The sequence below is a fragment of the Barbus barbus genome (assembly GCF_936440315.1).
Source record: "Barbus barbus genome assembly, chromosome: 29".
Taxonomy (NCBI): domain Eukaryota; kingdom Metazoa; phylum Chordata; class Actinopteri; order Cypriniformes; family Cyprinidae; genus Barbus; species Barbus barbus.
In genome coordinates, this window is record NC_136757.1 from 22,169,452 (window position 1) to 22,182,354 (window position 12,903).

At 40.8% G+C, this 12,903-nt stretch overlaps 1 protein-coding gene across 1 annotated transcript in view; it reads right to left on the bottom strand.

The window, feature by feature from the left end:
• Positions 1 to 8,736, bottom strand: part of elavl4 (ELAV like neuron-specific RNA binding protein 4) — an 80,719-nt gene extending 71,983 nt beyond the window's left edge. The window contains exon 1 of the mRNA XM_079385008.1: positions 8,215 to 8,736. Within this exon, the coding sequence (XP_079241134.1) occupies positions 8,215 to 8,262 (48 nt within the window). The 5' untranslated portion in view covers positions 8,263 to 8,736. The remainder of the gene's footprint in view (positions 1 to 8,214) is intronic.
• Positions 8,737 to 12,903: the final 4,167 nt, after the last annotated feature.

Here is a 12,903-nt window from a genome sequence, read left to right on the forward strand (position 1 = left end):
GCACTGGTGAATCCTTGAGCAGATATCGAACCTAGTGGGAGGCTCTCCTCGTGGCCAGTTCCAAACGAAGGTGACATTGAGCGAGACACTTGAGCTCTTTTCTGATCATTAACATCACTAACGATTCTCTCCATCTCATTTGCGTAGTGCAGTCACTGACGGTTGGCTGGAGGGGCACTGAGCAATGGTGAAGATCGAGTTGTATGACGGTTGGCTGTAGGGTGGCCTTTGCTGTGTTTGATCGCAGTTGGAGCTCTCGAGCACGATGAGGAAGACCGCTGTGGTCCATCTGGCCTAGTCTTTAATCAGTGCTTCCCTTCAGAGAGGGGGCCATGCTTTCACTGTGCTGACCAGGCCAGCTTTTGCTTAGAGCAACCACAAGATGAATGTAGCTTATTCATTATATTGTTCACTCCTATGCAATAGTGAATATCTATAGTGGATTTCAATTGGTCTATAGTGAATTTTAATAATGGTGTATCTAATTATGTCTGTTTTAAGAGAAAGAAAAAAAGTTTGCATATTTTTGATCAGATGTGTCATGGAAAAAATAGTTTCTTAATTATATATCTTACACTGTTTAAATGACACACGCACACACACACACACACACACACACACACACACACACACACACACACACACAATTATTTATACCCAATAGATCAGTTTTGTAACTCTAGTCCCCTCACATGCTAAAGTAAAATTGTACCACTAGACTAACAAATCTACATGTCTTTGATATTCATGATAAATGGCAATCATGTAGTAGTTTTTCAAAGCTACGCTGACAGAATTTGATTCCGAGCAACTACTATGAGTTATCTGAAAAAAGTATGTCATTTTTAGCTCATTGATATTGAATGTACAACTCATATCTCTGGGGTAAAATCGAACAGAAATGTGCCATCGATCTCTCTTTTTTCTTTTCCTCGTTCCCCCTCTTCCCCCACCTATCTTTCCTTGTTTGTAGATACTCCATCACCTTGTCTTTCTGAGCCCTGGGAAAAGCATCGTCAGTATTTCTACACCACTCCCCTCCATCCATGCTGCCTTTCTCCCAGAATTCATGGTGCCTTGCTTAGTCAGAGCAGAACAGAGCAAGATGAGAGAAAGAGAAAAAGATATAAGAGCCGCTAGCTGTAGACAGAAGGAATGCCTTAAGAAGCAATTAGCATATGTAACCCCACCCACCCCCCACCCTCTGCTTGAAACGGGGTTATTTCAGTGAGTTTGTATTGATGTTTTTGAACAGGCTCCATGGCAGAGCATTTAATGCTGAACACTGCTGTTAGAAAGAATGCATTATTAATGTGAGGGGAAACTAACGGGGACCAGCGGATCCTCGGGGCTGTGAAGAGGACGGTTGGCGTCTCTGAGGAAGCAACACCACGCCTCAAAGGTCTTCCTCGGTAATGCACACATGCCAGGCATCTATCATTTATTCATGACAGTCAGGCGCCTCCAACTCCCTCGAACAATTAACGAATCAATGAAATGTATGGGCTCAGAAACTATCAATTCGGGGAAACAGCGCTGTTCGTCAAAGTGTCAGCTCTTGGGCACAGGCTATCATTCAGGCAGAGAGCACATTTATCACTTTAGAAACAGCCTGCGTGTCATAGCAACGCGGATAATCCTACTACAAAATGGCCGACCGATTCTGATGGATGATCGTACTTTTTTAATAACAATCGGCCGTAAGTGCTTTTTTTTTACGTATTTAACATGCACTCCAACATAATGGATGGAGTTTTTCAAGGAGTCTCTGGAATATGTTTTCCTGTCAATAAACAACAGCGTGTTTTGTTCAATTTGAAGGAACAAATCTTTTCCAAGTTGCCAGTTTAATTTCAAATCGAGTTCATCTTAAAAGATAGTAGGCTGTGCAATTCGACAGCTAATGTCCTCGAGCTGTAAAAGTAAATGTGTGCAAAGAGAATGAGAGAAGGAGAAAAAGAGTGAAATTGATGAATTACTTGTGCTGCTTTCTACACTGCTTTCCTTCGCAATTCCTGTTCAATTAACAAAACCATTAATTATAGTACTTAAGAAAGCCTGGGTAAACCAGACAAGCGAGCATTCATGCACTTAACACACATTCCTGCGTAAGCATTTAACGTTCCTCTTTTAAAAATCACTCCATCATCATCATTCCTGAAATACTGAATCATTAAAATGTCTATTTCTTTTTCTGGAAGAATAAAACGGCACCGGTGCTGAAAAAAACATGAACTATTTTCTGCATTTGGAAATACTGTGAATTTTAGTATGCATTCTCGGTAACAGTCTTGAGTGCTGGCTCAGCCATAGAAATTACTCTTCCTTTGTAATTTTTTCTGTTCTTTCTTTTATTTTGTATCTTTTTATGGCTTTGCTTGAATAGTCTCACTTGAAACACAAAGCTCTCACTGTTCACTGAATCCTCAGTTTTGATATTCTTTTTCCCTGCAGAAATCACAGCTCTGAAACTCCAGATGAAGACTAGACCTTTATTCTGTACGCGGAGAGAGGTACGTGAACGTGTTTTACTTTGGGGACCATCATCGCCAGCACTCGCCCCCTGCTGCTGAAATCACAGGCTTTTTACTTCCAGGTCATGGTGCCTGTATCACTCACGCTGACCCCTCTCTTCGCTGACTCTTTTTTTAGCTGTCTTTTCAAAGGGAATAAGGGGAGAGCTTTCAAGACCTCCAGTCTGCCGCTCTCTTCATCAACACCCAGTCCATGTGAAATCATCAAAAAGTAAAGACTGTGGGGAAAAAAATCACATCTTTCCATACTGACTCAGGGCTCAGAGATTCAGTAGTAACTGTCATCCCTGGAGGAAGAGTCTTCCACTACATAGGCACAGGGGCCAGATGCCACCTGTCCTCCCAGGCGAATGGAGCACTGGTGGGGCTAAGACTCAACCGAGGCAGGCTGCCCTGGTTCTCTCACTCTGGCTGGAGACACCTGCTCCTCGCCTCACTGGTGACGGCCCCCAGTGGAGCATTTTTCATCTACTTTCACATGCACAAGCATCCTGAAGCACTGCGGGTGTGCTAGTGGATATGTGTAAGTGAGGTGTGTTGTTTGTGTGTCATGTTTATGCGAGATGCACACACAAATGCACTCTTGTGATGACAGTACAAACTTAATTTAGCTCGGGTTTGCCCCTTTAGTTAGATCCAAACACGGTAGTCAACTGGGCCATTATTGCAGTCAAACTATTCCTGAGCATACCTTCCTGCTATTTCATATTAGTATATTTATTATAGAATAGAACAAAATAGAATATGTTTTGCCATAAAAAAAAATTAGCTGGTCAAAATGTTTTGTCTAAGGGGCCAAAGGTGCATGCCTCCTGTGGGCTTTGAATGTATAACTTTTCAATTACCAGCTCAGATCTGTAACCAATAGATAGATAGTAAATGTTGTCTCTGTTAATGCCACTGATATTGTGGTACTTTAAAGAATTACAGTGTTTGCCATCATCAGATTACTTAAATAAAACAACAACAATTTTTTTTTTCTTTGGTTTCACACAGTTCAGAATATGCTGTTTAGTTTCTCCAAATTTCACATCTATTTGCATTCCATATGAGCTCAGAGCGTCACCATAATGCTCACACTGTATTTGGATGCAGTTCTGTGCAACATTTGGCGTACGTCTATTAAAAACAGGTGGTCCTGCATCGCTAGTTTACGAAACAGGAGTCTGTGTTTCTGCACTCTCTCATTTACACATGCACACACATTCAAGTCTGAGCAGTGCAAGGTGGCTAATTCTCCCCCGAATGCCTTGTGCGTGTGTGCGCAGTGACCGTTGAGTGACCCACAGGTTAAATAGCTCATTCTTGCGGCCTTTTCTTCCAAAATGGCAAAGCGCCCTGACAATAGCTGCGGCCTCTGAAGCTGCAGGGCTCTGGGCTCCAGATCTTTCTGTGTTATGGCTCTGCCATTTCCACACTAGCACAGAATCACGGACTGAGCCTGTCCTTGACTGAGGCGTCTGAAATTAAATAGTGCTAGTGTCATATTAGGTTTAGCTTTTGTGGCAGGCTAAATATACACAGAAGTAAAAAGTTATTGATGTCGGGATTCTGAGGTGAACGCTAATAAGGAGAGACGTCCTACTAGGAGAAAAAGGTTCTTATTTTTGAACAGGAAGTTGATCCACTGCAATCTTCTGCCATTGTGTTGCGAGATGTGAATCTTTTCACAGTTGATGAGTCTGCTTTACTTGCTGCTCGGCTGCTCTCGTAGAGGATTCACACACACACGCGTACATGCTCGCTATGGCTTTGTGCGGGGGTAGAATGCTGCACCTGTTCTCAGTACAGTTAGGCTGGGGTTGAGCAGCACAAATGAACTAATTTCCAGGGCTACATTGAACAGAGAACACTGCAATCACAGCAGGAGGAGCCTGTCGAGCCGGCAGATGGGCAGAGCTAATCATTGTTGTGAAATAGAGATGACCCTGCCTATCTCTCGCACTGCCAACAGACATTTGCCAATCGCTCTTCAATTCCCTCTCCTCTCCCCCTCATCTCTGTTTGTTTCTCAGCTCGCTCCAACGATTTTTTTTTAAGGAAAGTGAACGTAACCTTCAAAAATGGCTAAAAAATGAAGTTAGAAAGCGAGCACGCTGCCGTTTGAGCAGCTGTTACCCGTGGACTGCTGGAGCGTGTGTGTGCACATTTCCAATCAGCACTGGAAATTTTTAATCTAGAAAATCTGCATGTGTTTGTATTAATACCCACAACCCTACCAAATCTGATGTAGTTTTGTCAGAACGTGCCGTTTTCCCCGTAATTGTACTTTTGTGCTATTTCAAAGGTTTCCATCATTTGTGCTGAATGCTGAAAAAGGTTGTATAATTGGAAATCACACCGTATCCTGCTTAGCGCAGTATCTCGAGTGGCAATGTGTCATGCTTAATTAAAAAAAACACTGCGGTTATTAACCGTGATTAGAAATAATTTCAGTGTCTTCTGGATGTTCCAGAACCCATGAGAGTGCTTGGCACAAGAATACCAAAATCAAATATAACTACTGTTATGTGCTGCATCTGTTTTGCTACAGTACTTTCGCAAATAAAACATTTTATTTTTATTCAATTATTCCATATAGATATATGTTAAAGTGCGCTGATAAATAAATGATCTCAGTGTTAGAGATCCATTGCTTCTCATGATTGAGCTTGGCTTTTAATGTCAGTTCATGTTTATAAAAACATCTTCAGATCTAGCTCTGAGTGTTTTCATTGCTTGATTGATTTACTTAATCATAAAATACAATCATTATTTTGATATATGAATTCTACGCATGCTGTGCATATAGAAATATGATTGAAAAAGCTGCATCCAGATGGAACATTCTAGTCATTTTGCTCGGCAAGATGTCTGAGAGCAACCTAATGCATGTAAAAAAAAAAAAATACTGACAGAGAACTGGAAAAGAGAATAAAATCTCCCTCTCACAAAAAACGCCTAGACAGACCTCTACCTCTTGACTGTACAATGATTTAATGTATGCAAATTATCTGGCTTCAGTTAATGAAGGCACAATTAATCACTGTAACGATGGTCTGATTTAACCTGGTTAATTACAATCTGAAATGTGAGTTGTGTGTTTGCGGATAAATGTGAGTCACAAATGCAGATTTTTATGAGAAGAATCAGTCCAGCAGAGATAAAGACATATTTTCCTGCTTCCAAATGAATACAACAGCACAATTCATTATCCAAATGAAGAGAAAAAACAAGAAAATCAGCAAGGGTATATTTTATATCCAGAAATAAAACAAATAATCACACACGATGTGCAATGACTGTTATTTCATAACAGTAAAAAAACAGATGAAATGATATCAGACAGCAGCTGAAAAATTAACATATCAGTGTTTTATTCTATTAATTCTATCTTTAACATGAAAAGTGCAGAAGCAGAACATTAAAACAGTTTGTTGACTGTCTCTCGAGGTGGAAAGAGAAACAGAGAGAAACCACTTCTCATTAAAACATCTTAAAAAAATTCTACTTTTGTGAACTGAATCAGTGTTCTACCAATGTGAAAAATCTAGAACAACACTTTGCGCAATCACATGGTTCCCCACGACTAGTGACGCATACGTATCACTGTCACTAATTTTCATTATATATTAAATGTTGCATAGATTTTCCACTTTCCCAGGCCAAATAGTGAATGATTGCTGGATGACTTTGATTTTCCTGATTAACTTTTGATTAAATTTTGTAGTTCAAATTAGAATATATGTGGTTGTGACTTTACATGCCTTGTTTCTTTTTTCTATCTTCTTAGAGCTGGAGAATCACCAGGATGAATATGCAAAATGTTTCAAATCCCTGAGCTGCAGAGGATTTTAAGGCAAGTGTGTACACACACCTCAGAAAGGTTGCAAAGAAGGGTTTAAAAATCTGCTCTCTCTGCCGATGAACACCCAGCTGCATGTGATCGCAGTGTGTGTACGTACACTTGCATGTGTGTGTTTGTGCACTGGCAGAGGAGCTCCAGTGCTGTCAGTATGAGTCTGATTTGTGTGAGAATGTGGTGCGGCTCCAGGCAGGCAGGCTGATCCTGTTTTGTGGAGACGAGGAACGAGAGCCCATCACAGATTAGACACCCACAGTTTCGTGTCGATTTAATGCACCAAGTCAGGGATTTATTCTTAACCGACCGGCGCTTACAGCACCAGCCAGCCAGCCAACCAGCCAGGGCTTTCCCATACAGCCATCTCTCTTCCTCCCAAGACTGTAGTAGAAGATCAGAAATGACTGAATGAGAACGTAAAGGATGGTTATCCACTTTCATAGCTCCAGACTTAAAAACACATTCATTATAATCAGGAAAAGCCTTAGCCAGCTATTTACCTACTAGTATGCTCAATTATGGCCACCTATCTGTGGAGAAATAAAACATCTTAATTTTGATGTGCTACAAAATTAGATAATTACAATAGAGCCACTCATGCATGTATATTGAGGTAGTTTGATAACATAATACTTATAAGACACATGCTTTCTATTTGACGCATTTTCGAGCAGGTTTGTGCTAAAAGGCACCAGCACAACACATTCGGGAAGTTGTTTTAAATTCAAAATGATGCCCGAAACAAAACGTACATACAAAAATCTGTCCTTTAGCCATCTAAACTCACTATGCTCAAATGACTTTAAGCATACACACTCACACACACGCGGCGCACTTTCAATTTCAGGCATCAATACACCACCACACAAACACATTCTGAGCAGGAATACACAAACAATACACTAACACAAGCTGCTTTTTCTCTCGCAATCTGTCTCTCTCTTTCTCTTTCTCTTTCTCTCTGGCTAACTGATAGAAAAATCTAGTCAGAGTGGGCGGCCGTATCATCACACAGTGAGGCATGAAAACATTGGCTAATTCAAGCCCAAGGGCTGCGCACATTTACCTAAATGAAGTTAGTATTCTTATTCTACTGTGCTATCTATTTTCTCATTTATTTGTCTAACAGATCCGTCTATCCTCTTACCCCCAGCGCCCTGGCCCCCAGTTGGCTGGATGGATCTCGGGGGAAAAGCAGCGAGCCCATGCCTGGGAAGGAGCCTTCCGCCTGGGCTACTGCCGAGTTCTGTGAACACCTTACCATCATCTTCAGACACTGCTCGCGAGGTGCACGTTTACAGGGAAGAGGAGAAAAGAAGAGAAGAGGAAGAGAACAGAATGCTAGCCAAGGTGGTAATGAAATATACAGGCTAAAGAAAAAAGCAAGAGGCGGAAGGAAAGAGAAAACTGGACTGCCACAGTGATAGAGAGCTGTGTGCTTACGTTCATATTCGCGCTACACACACACAAACACACACGCATGCACACAGTCAGTGCAAGCCCCAGATGGGCAAGTCATCAAGCAAGCTCAGCAGTTACAGCTATCTTGCTTTGAGTAAATGAGAAAATGAAATGATTGTGCGTGGGAGAGGGAGAGAGAGCGAGTCTAGTCTCTCATCCATTACAGTACGCCCGGAGAGCAAAGAGGTTCTGCCTTCAGCTAGCAGCCGTTTAACTGGACCTAAATGCTCAATCCCTGCACATTCATTTAGACCTGCCAGCTGCCACATTTAGAAGCATGGACACACTGATAAAACATAGAAACGTTACGCACGACGGAATAATGAACACAGACTTAGAGAAGTGAGGTGACAGAAGAAGAAAATCCAATTCCTTTACCTCATTGCTCAACAAAGCAGCATTCAGTGTTCGGCTGATTTCAAACATCTTGTTGGCGGTGTTTCGTTTCTTGTCGCTTTTCGGTGGGGTTTTTTTTGCGTTCTCGTGGCTCTACGGCTCCTTTTTCTCTACTGGAAATGGGAATCAGTCCCGAGAAAAAAAAGAAAGAAAAATGAACAGATTAAAAAAAAAGAAGAAAAGGAAGGAGAAATCCTCTATATGTGCTGTCTGGCTGGATGTATTTTCTCCTCTCTTGCGCCCGTGTTTTCTGGTGCACCTCTGTTAAATGTGGCGCTTGTGCCCTGGCTCACGCCGCACGACTGAAGAGTCAATATTTTATTTTTTTTTAGCTCCCCAGAGTCAGCACATTAAAACAAGCAGTCGGTCTGCCGGGCTTCTTCCCTTATCTGTCCTCCACACACTCGCTCGCACAATGCGTTCCGATCCTCACACTGCTCTCTAGCAGATTAGTTCGTCCCAAAACATAGCTCTTAGTTTAAACTCCTCTCTCTCTCTCTTTCTGTCTCTCTCTCCATCCTCACCCTTTCTCTTTTTCTCTCCTTCCTTGCTCCCTCCCTTCCTCACGCTCCCTCTCTCTATCTCTCTTTACCCCCACCCCACCCTCCACTCACTTCCTCTCTCTATTTCTCGATCACGCTCTCCTGCAGTTACAGTTCACAGTGTTACCACAAGGTGGGAAGACTGTTCATAACAGACATGACACAGGCACATCTGCCTTTCCTGGCTCATCTTTTCCTCTCCGTTTGGCTTCACGGCTCTCCTCCTGCTGCTTGTGGGGAACACATGATCGCTTTGGCACCCGCTCACCTCCGTTCTCTTCTCTCTCGCCTCCCCTCGCGCCTCAGTCGCCTTGCGACAGCCGCGTTTGATGTATGGGAACGGGGTTGATTTATAGACCCAATAGCATTAAGAAAACTCTGACCAGTGGCACCTAGCCGGAGAAAACCCCAGCTGAGATGCCCGCATATCATTCCCGGAGCATATTTGTGAAATGGATACATCTCTTCCTCTAAAATAGCATTAGAGCAAGACGTTGGTGTATTTGTAGACAATTCAGTGCTTCCAATTCACTGTTTACATAGCTACATTGGCCCCAAACTGCATTTGGGCACTTACTTATGAATGTAAATATATAAATGCCACTTAAAAAGAAGGGTTGCACATCCACTATCTGGTTGTCGAATGTCAGTAGAACCTATCCATAGTTGTATATCCACACCTGTGCTTACTCTGCTAGCGGCACTTGTGTGTAGTTGTTTCATACTAATATTACTTGACCTTGGTTAGTTCTGAAAGAACTAGCGTCATTTGTTCACTTATGCTGCTTGGTTTGATTCTGTGTTTGATACAGTGAAATTTATACATTGTGGCTTAAGTGTTTACCTCCAATTACCTTTTGGAGTCATATATATGAAGAATGGGCATAATGCCTGATTATTAAATTGCAAAGACCAATTGTGATGTGTTGGTATTTGCTCAAATATAATTTCTGTCAGGACCACTACTGTCAAAGATGACTGACAATTAGCATACAGTTTGGATTGGCGGTATGGTTCTGTTCTGGGCAAGAACTCCCATGCGCATCCATACAGCCTAACATGGATAAGAGCAGGGAGAGCAGCAATAACCCCCCAGGGTAAACAGAACAGAACTGACATAAAATGTATTGCAGATATCATTAAAGTTCAATAATTTAATGTAACATTTTAGAGATTAGTCTGATTCAAAGAAGAATCAGAAGGCTGAGTCCTGACTGACAGAGGAGTTGGGGATGGAGGAGAGTAATTAGCTATTGAGCAACGCGAAGCTGGTGATAATACTGATGGACCTTATATGTGACCATGGACCACAAAACCAGTCATAAGCGTATATTTTTTGAAATTGGGATTTATACAACATCTGAAAGCTGAATAAATAAACTTTCCATTGATGTATGGTTTGTTCATATAGGAGAATATTTGACTGAGAACTATTTGAAAATCTGCAATCTGAGGGTGCAAAAAAATCTAAATATTGAGAAAATCGCCTTTAAAGTTGTCCAAATTAATTTCTTAGCAATGCATATTACTAATCAAAAATTAAGTTTTAATATATTTACATTAGGAAATTTACAAAATATCTTCATCGAACATGATCTTTACTTAATATCCTTATGATTTTTGGCATAAAAGAAAAATTGATAATTTTGACCCATACAATGTTTTTTTTTCTATTGCTACAAATATACCTGTGCTACTTAAGACTGGTTTTGTGCTCCAGGGTCACATATATGAGTGCTATGATAGGTGTTGCATCCCTATAGGTAGGTCTGGGTCAGCTGAGAGTCAGCTGATGCAAGCTTGACTAACGTGACCTGCCAGAACTAACGCTGACGCTAGATCATTATAATTCTTCAGAAGTATTTTTAAAAGATTAAGAAAAGATTGAAAAAAGAATATAATACAATAATAGTTAGAACGCTGATTCCCACAGAATATCAGAAACCAGATGATTAATGGCCTGTCCTCTCAATAATTAAACGTCAACAACCAAACCCTTTAATTTGGTTTGAGAATGGTATAGAATAACAGAGAACTTGATTCTTGTCCAACATTTGTTAGGTTATTTTCTGTGCAGTCCTTTTTTTATAGATTAATGGAATAATCAAATTATATTTAAATTAAAATATTTATTTTAACTTAATCTTTTTTTTTACTATAAATAACTGCTTCTAGTGACTCTTATTGTCAGCTTTAGATTTTAAAATGTGTTGTTTCATGTCCCTTTATAATTCTTTTATATAGACAAACTTTAAAAAGTATGAGCAACGATGAGAACATTGTTATTCATTGATTTAGTCATAGACTCACAGATGTATTCCCATCAGCCAATGACTGCATAGCATAGCTGTAATCTTACCATTAAAAAAAATATTATATTAAATATGCATACTAAATTAGACTTTCACAAGATGTTTAATTTAAAATGTTTAGCTGTAATTAAGAAGAGTGGATAAAATTTGTCAAGATTCATTATGATGTTTTGTGTTAAACAATTAACTATTAATTGTTTAATATTAAATATTAAATCAAATTGTCTACGGCAAAGCCTAATCATCTTCATGCCAATGGATGCAGCTAAACTCAGGTGTGAAAAGCGGAGGTTAGCTGAAAATGGGTATGACTGCAGGAAAATGAGCTGTTTCTTTCTTTTTTTTTTTTTTTGAAAACTGTGTATGTATGGTACAGTATGATCTGGTCTCCAGGCCCCATGAGAGGCGTGTGTCCAGTTAATAGCAGCCTATTGACACCGACCCATCTGTTAGGGTGGACTGAAGCCAACTAAAAATAGGGAGATGGAGAGAGCATTGGAGAATGCTACCATTTTTACGTCATACGTCGTAAAACTGCATCACATTTGTTTTATGCTATTACAGAACAGTTTGTGCCTCCACCGAGTCAACGTTACAACTTTTAATCCTAAATGCATTTAGAATAATAACATTATAGGCAAATCTTATGAAGTTAAGAATCCACCCAGTGTGTTGCATGCTACGGAGGGATCATGTAAAAAGCACTGTTTTCTCACTCGCACTGTAATTGCATTGTCGATGTTGCAGGATTTTCTATTTGTCAAGTACCATAGCCTATTCTGGATTTTACAACAAACCTGGTTAAAAATTGTTCAGAAGATGGTTTGCGTACATGCACACGCACTGGGATGGGCTGTCACTTGAATCATGGAGTCTACCGTTTGATTCCAGAGTCATCTGCCTCTCATTCTCCCTCTTCTGTCCGCTGGGGTCCCAGGAGGATTCTGATTGCTGTCTCCATAGTGACTCTATGTGTCTTCATAAAGCCTTTTCAGAGCCTACCGCTTCTCCTGTGTGCTGTCTGTTCCATGCAGATGATCTGCCATTCACAGCAAGGGACTCGTGCGTGGAGTCCCAACATGGTCCGTCTAAAAAGGGTTTCCCTGTACACCACAAAAAACATGTTGGGTACATTGGAAACGCACACCCACACTCACAAACATTCAAGTTGATTCTTCTTACAGCGCTTGCTTCAAATGCATCCAGCCCAAAAAGAACTCAATCCAGTTTTGCCATTTCAGTCATTGGCGTCACCAGTGGCGGAACGGGGGGGTGGCTAATTGGGCTTAAGCCCCGAATGTTTTGTCAAAAGCCCCGAATCTTTTAGGTTTTTAAAAATAACTTCAACTTTGTTTCATTTCCTCTCAGTCTTTCTGACAGGAGCGGCAAAAAATTAAACAAAAGCTCTATTACCGTGCGTGGTGTCGGACGGTACTCGACGCGTCTGCACGAGCGCGAAGGTGCGCGTGGCAAAAATGACGTCATCACTCAGCTTGTATGAATTTGAATTTATATTGAATTTTTTTTTTTTTTTACTGAGTAACTATCATAATTTTCCCAGATAGTGTATAGATTTTTAGGCATTCTATTATCTCAAACAGCCTGAAAAATAGTGCATTTAGCTGACGTAATTGGGAAAAATCTCATGTTTACATCGTCTGGCTCCGCCCCTGGGCGTCACACCCATCTCGCATGATTGTTAGCAGCAGAGTCGGTTATAATTGTGGGGCAAAACTTATTTTGATGTGGAAAAACATTGTGTCTCGTGGGAACCAATTAAAAAATCAGAAGATCAAGAAGTGGACTATACTTCGCTT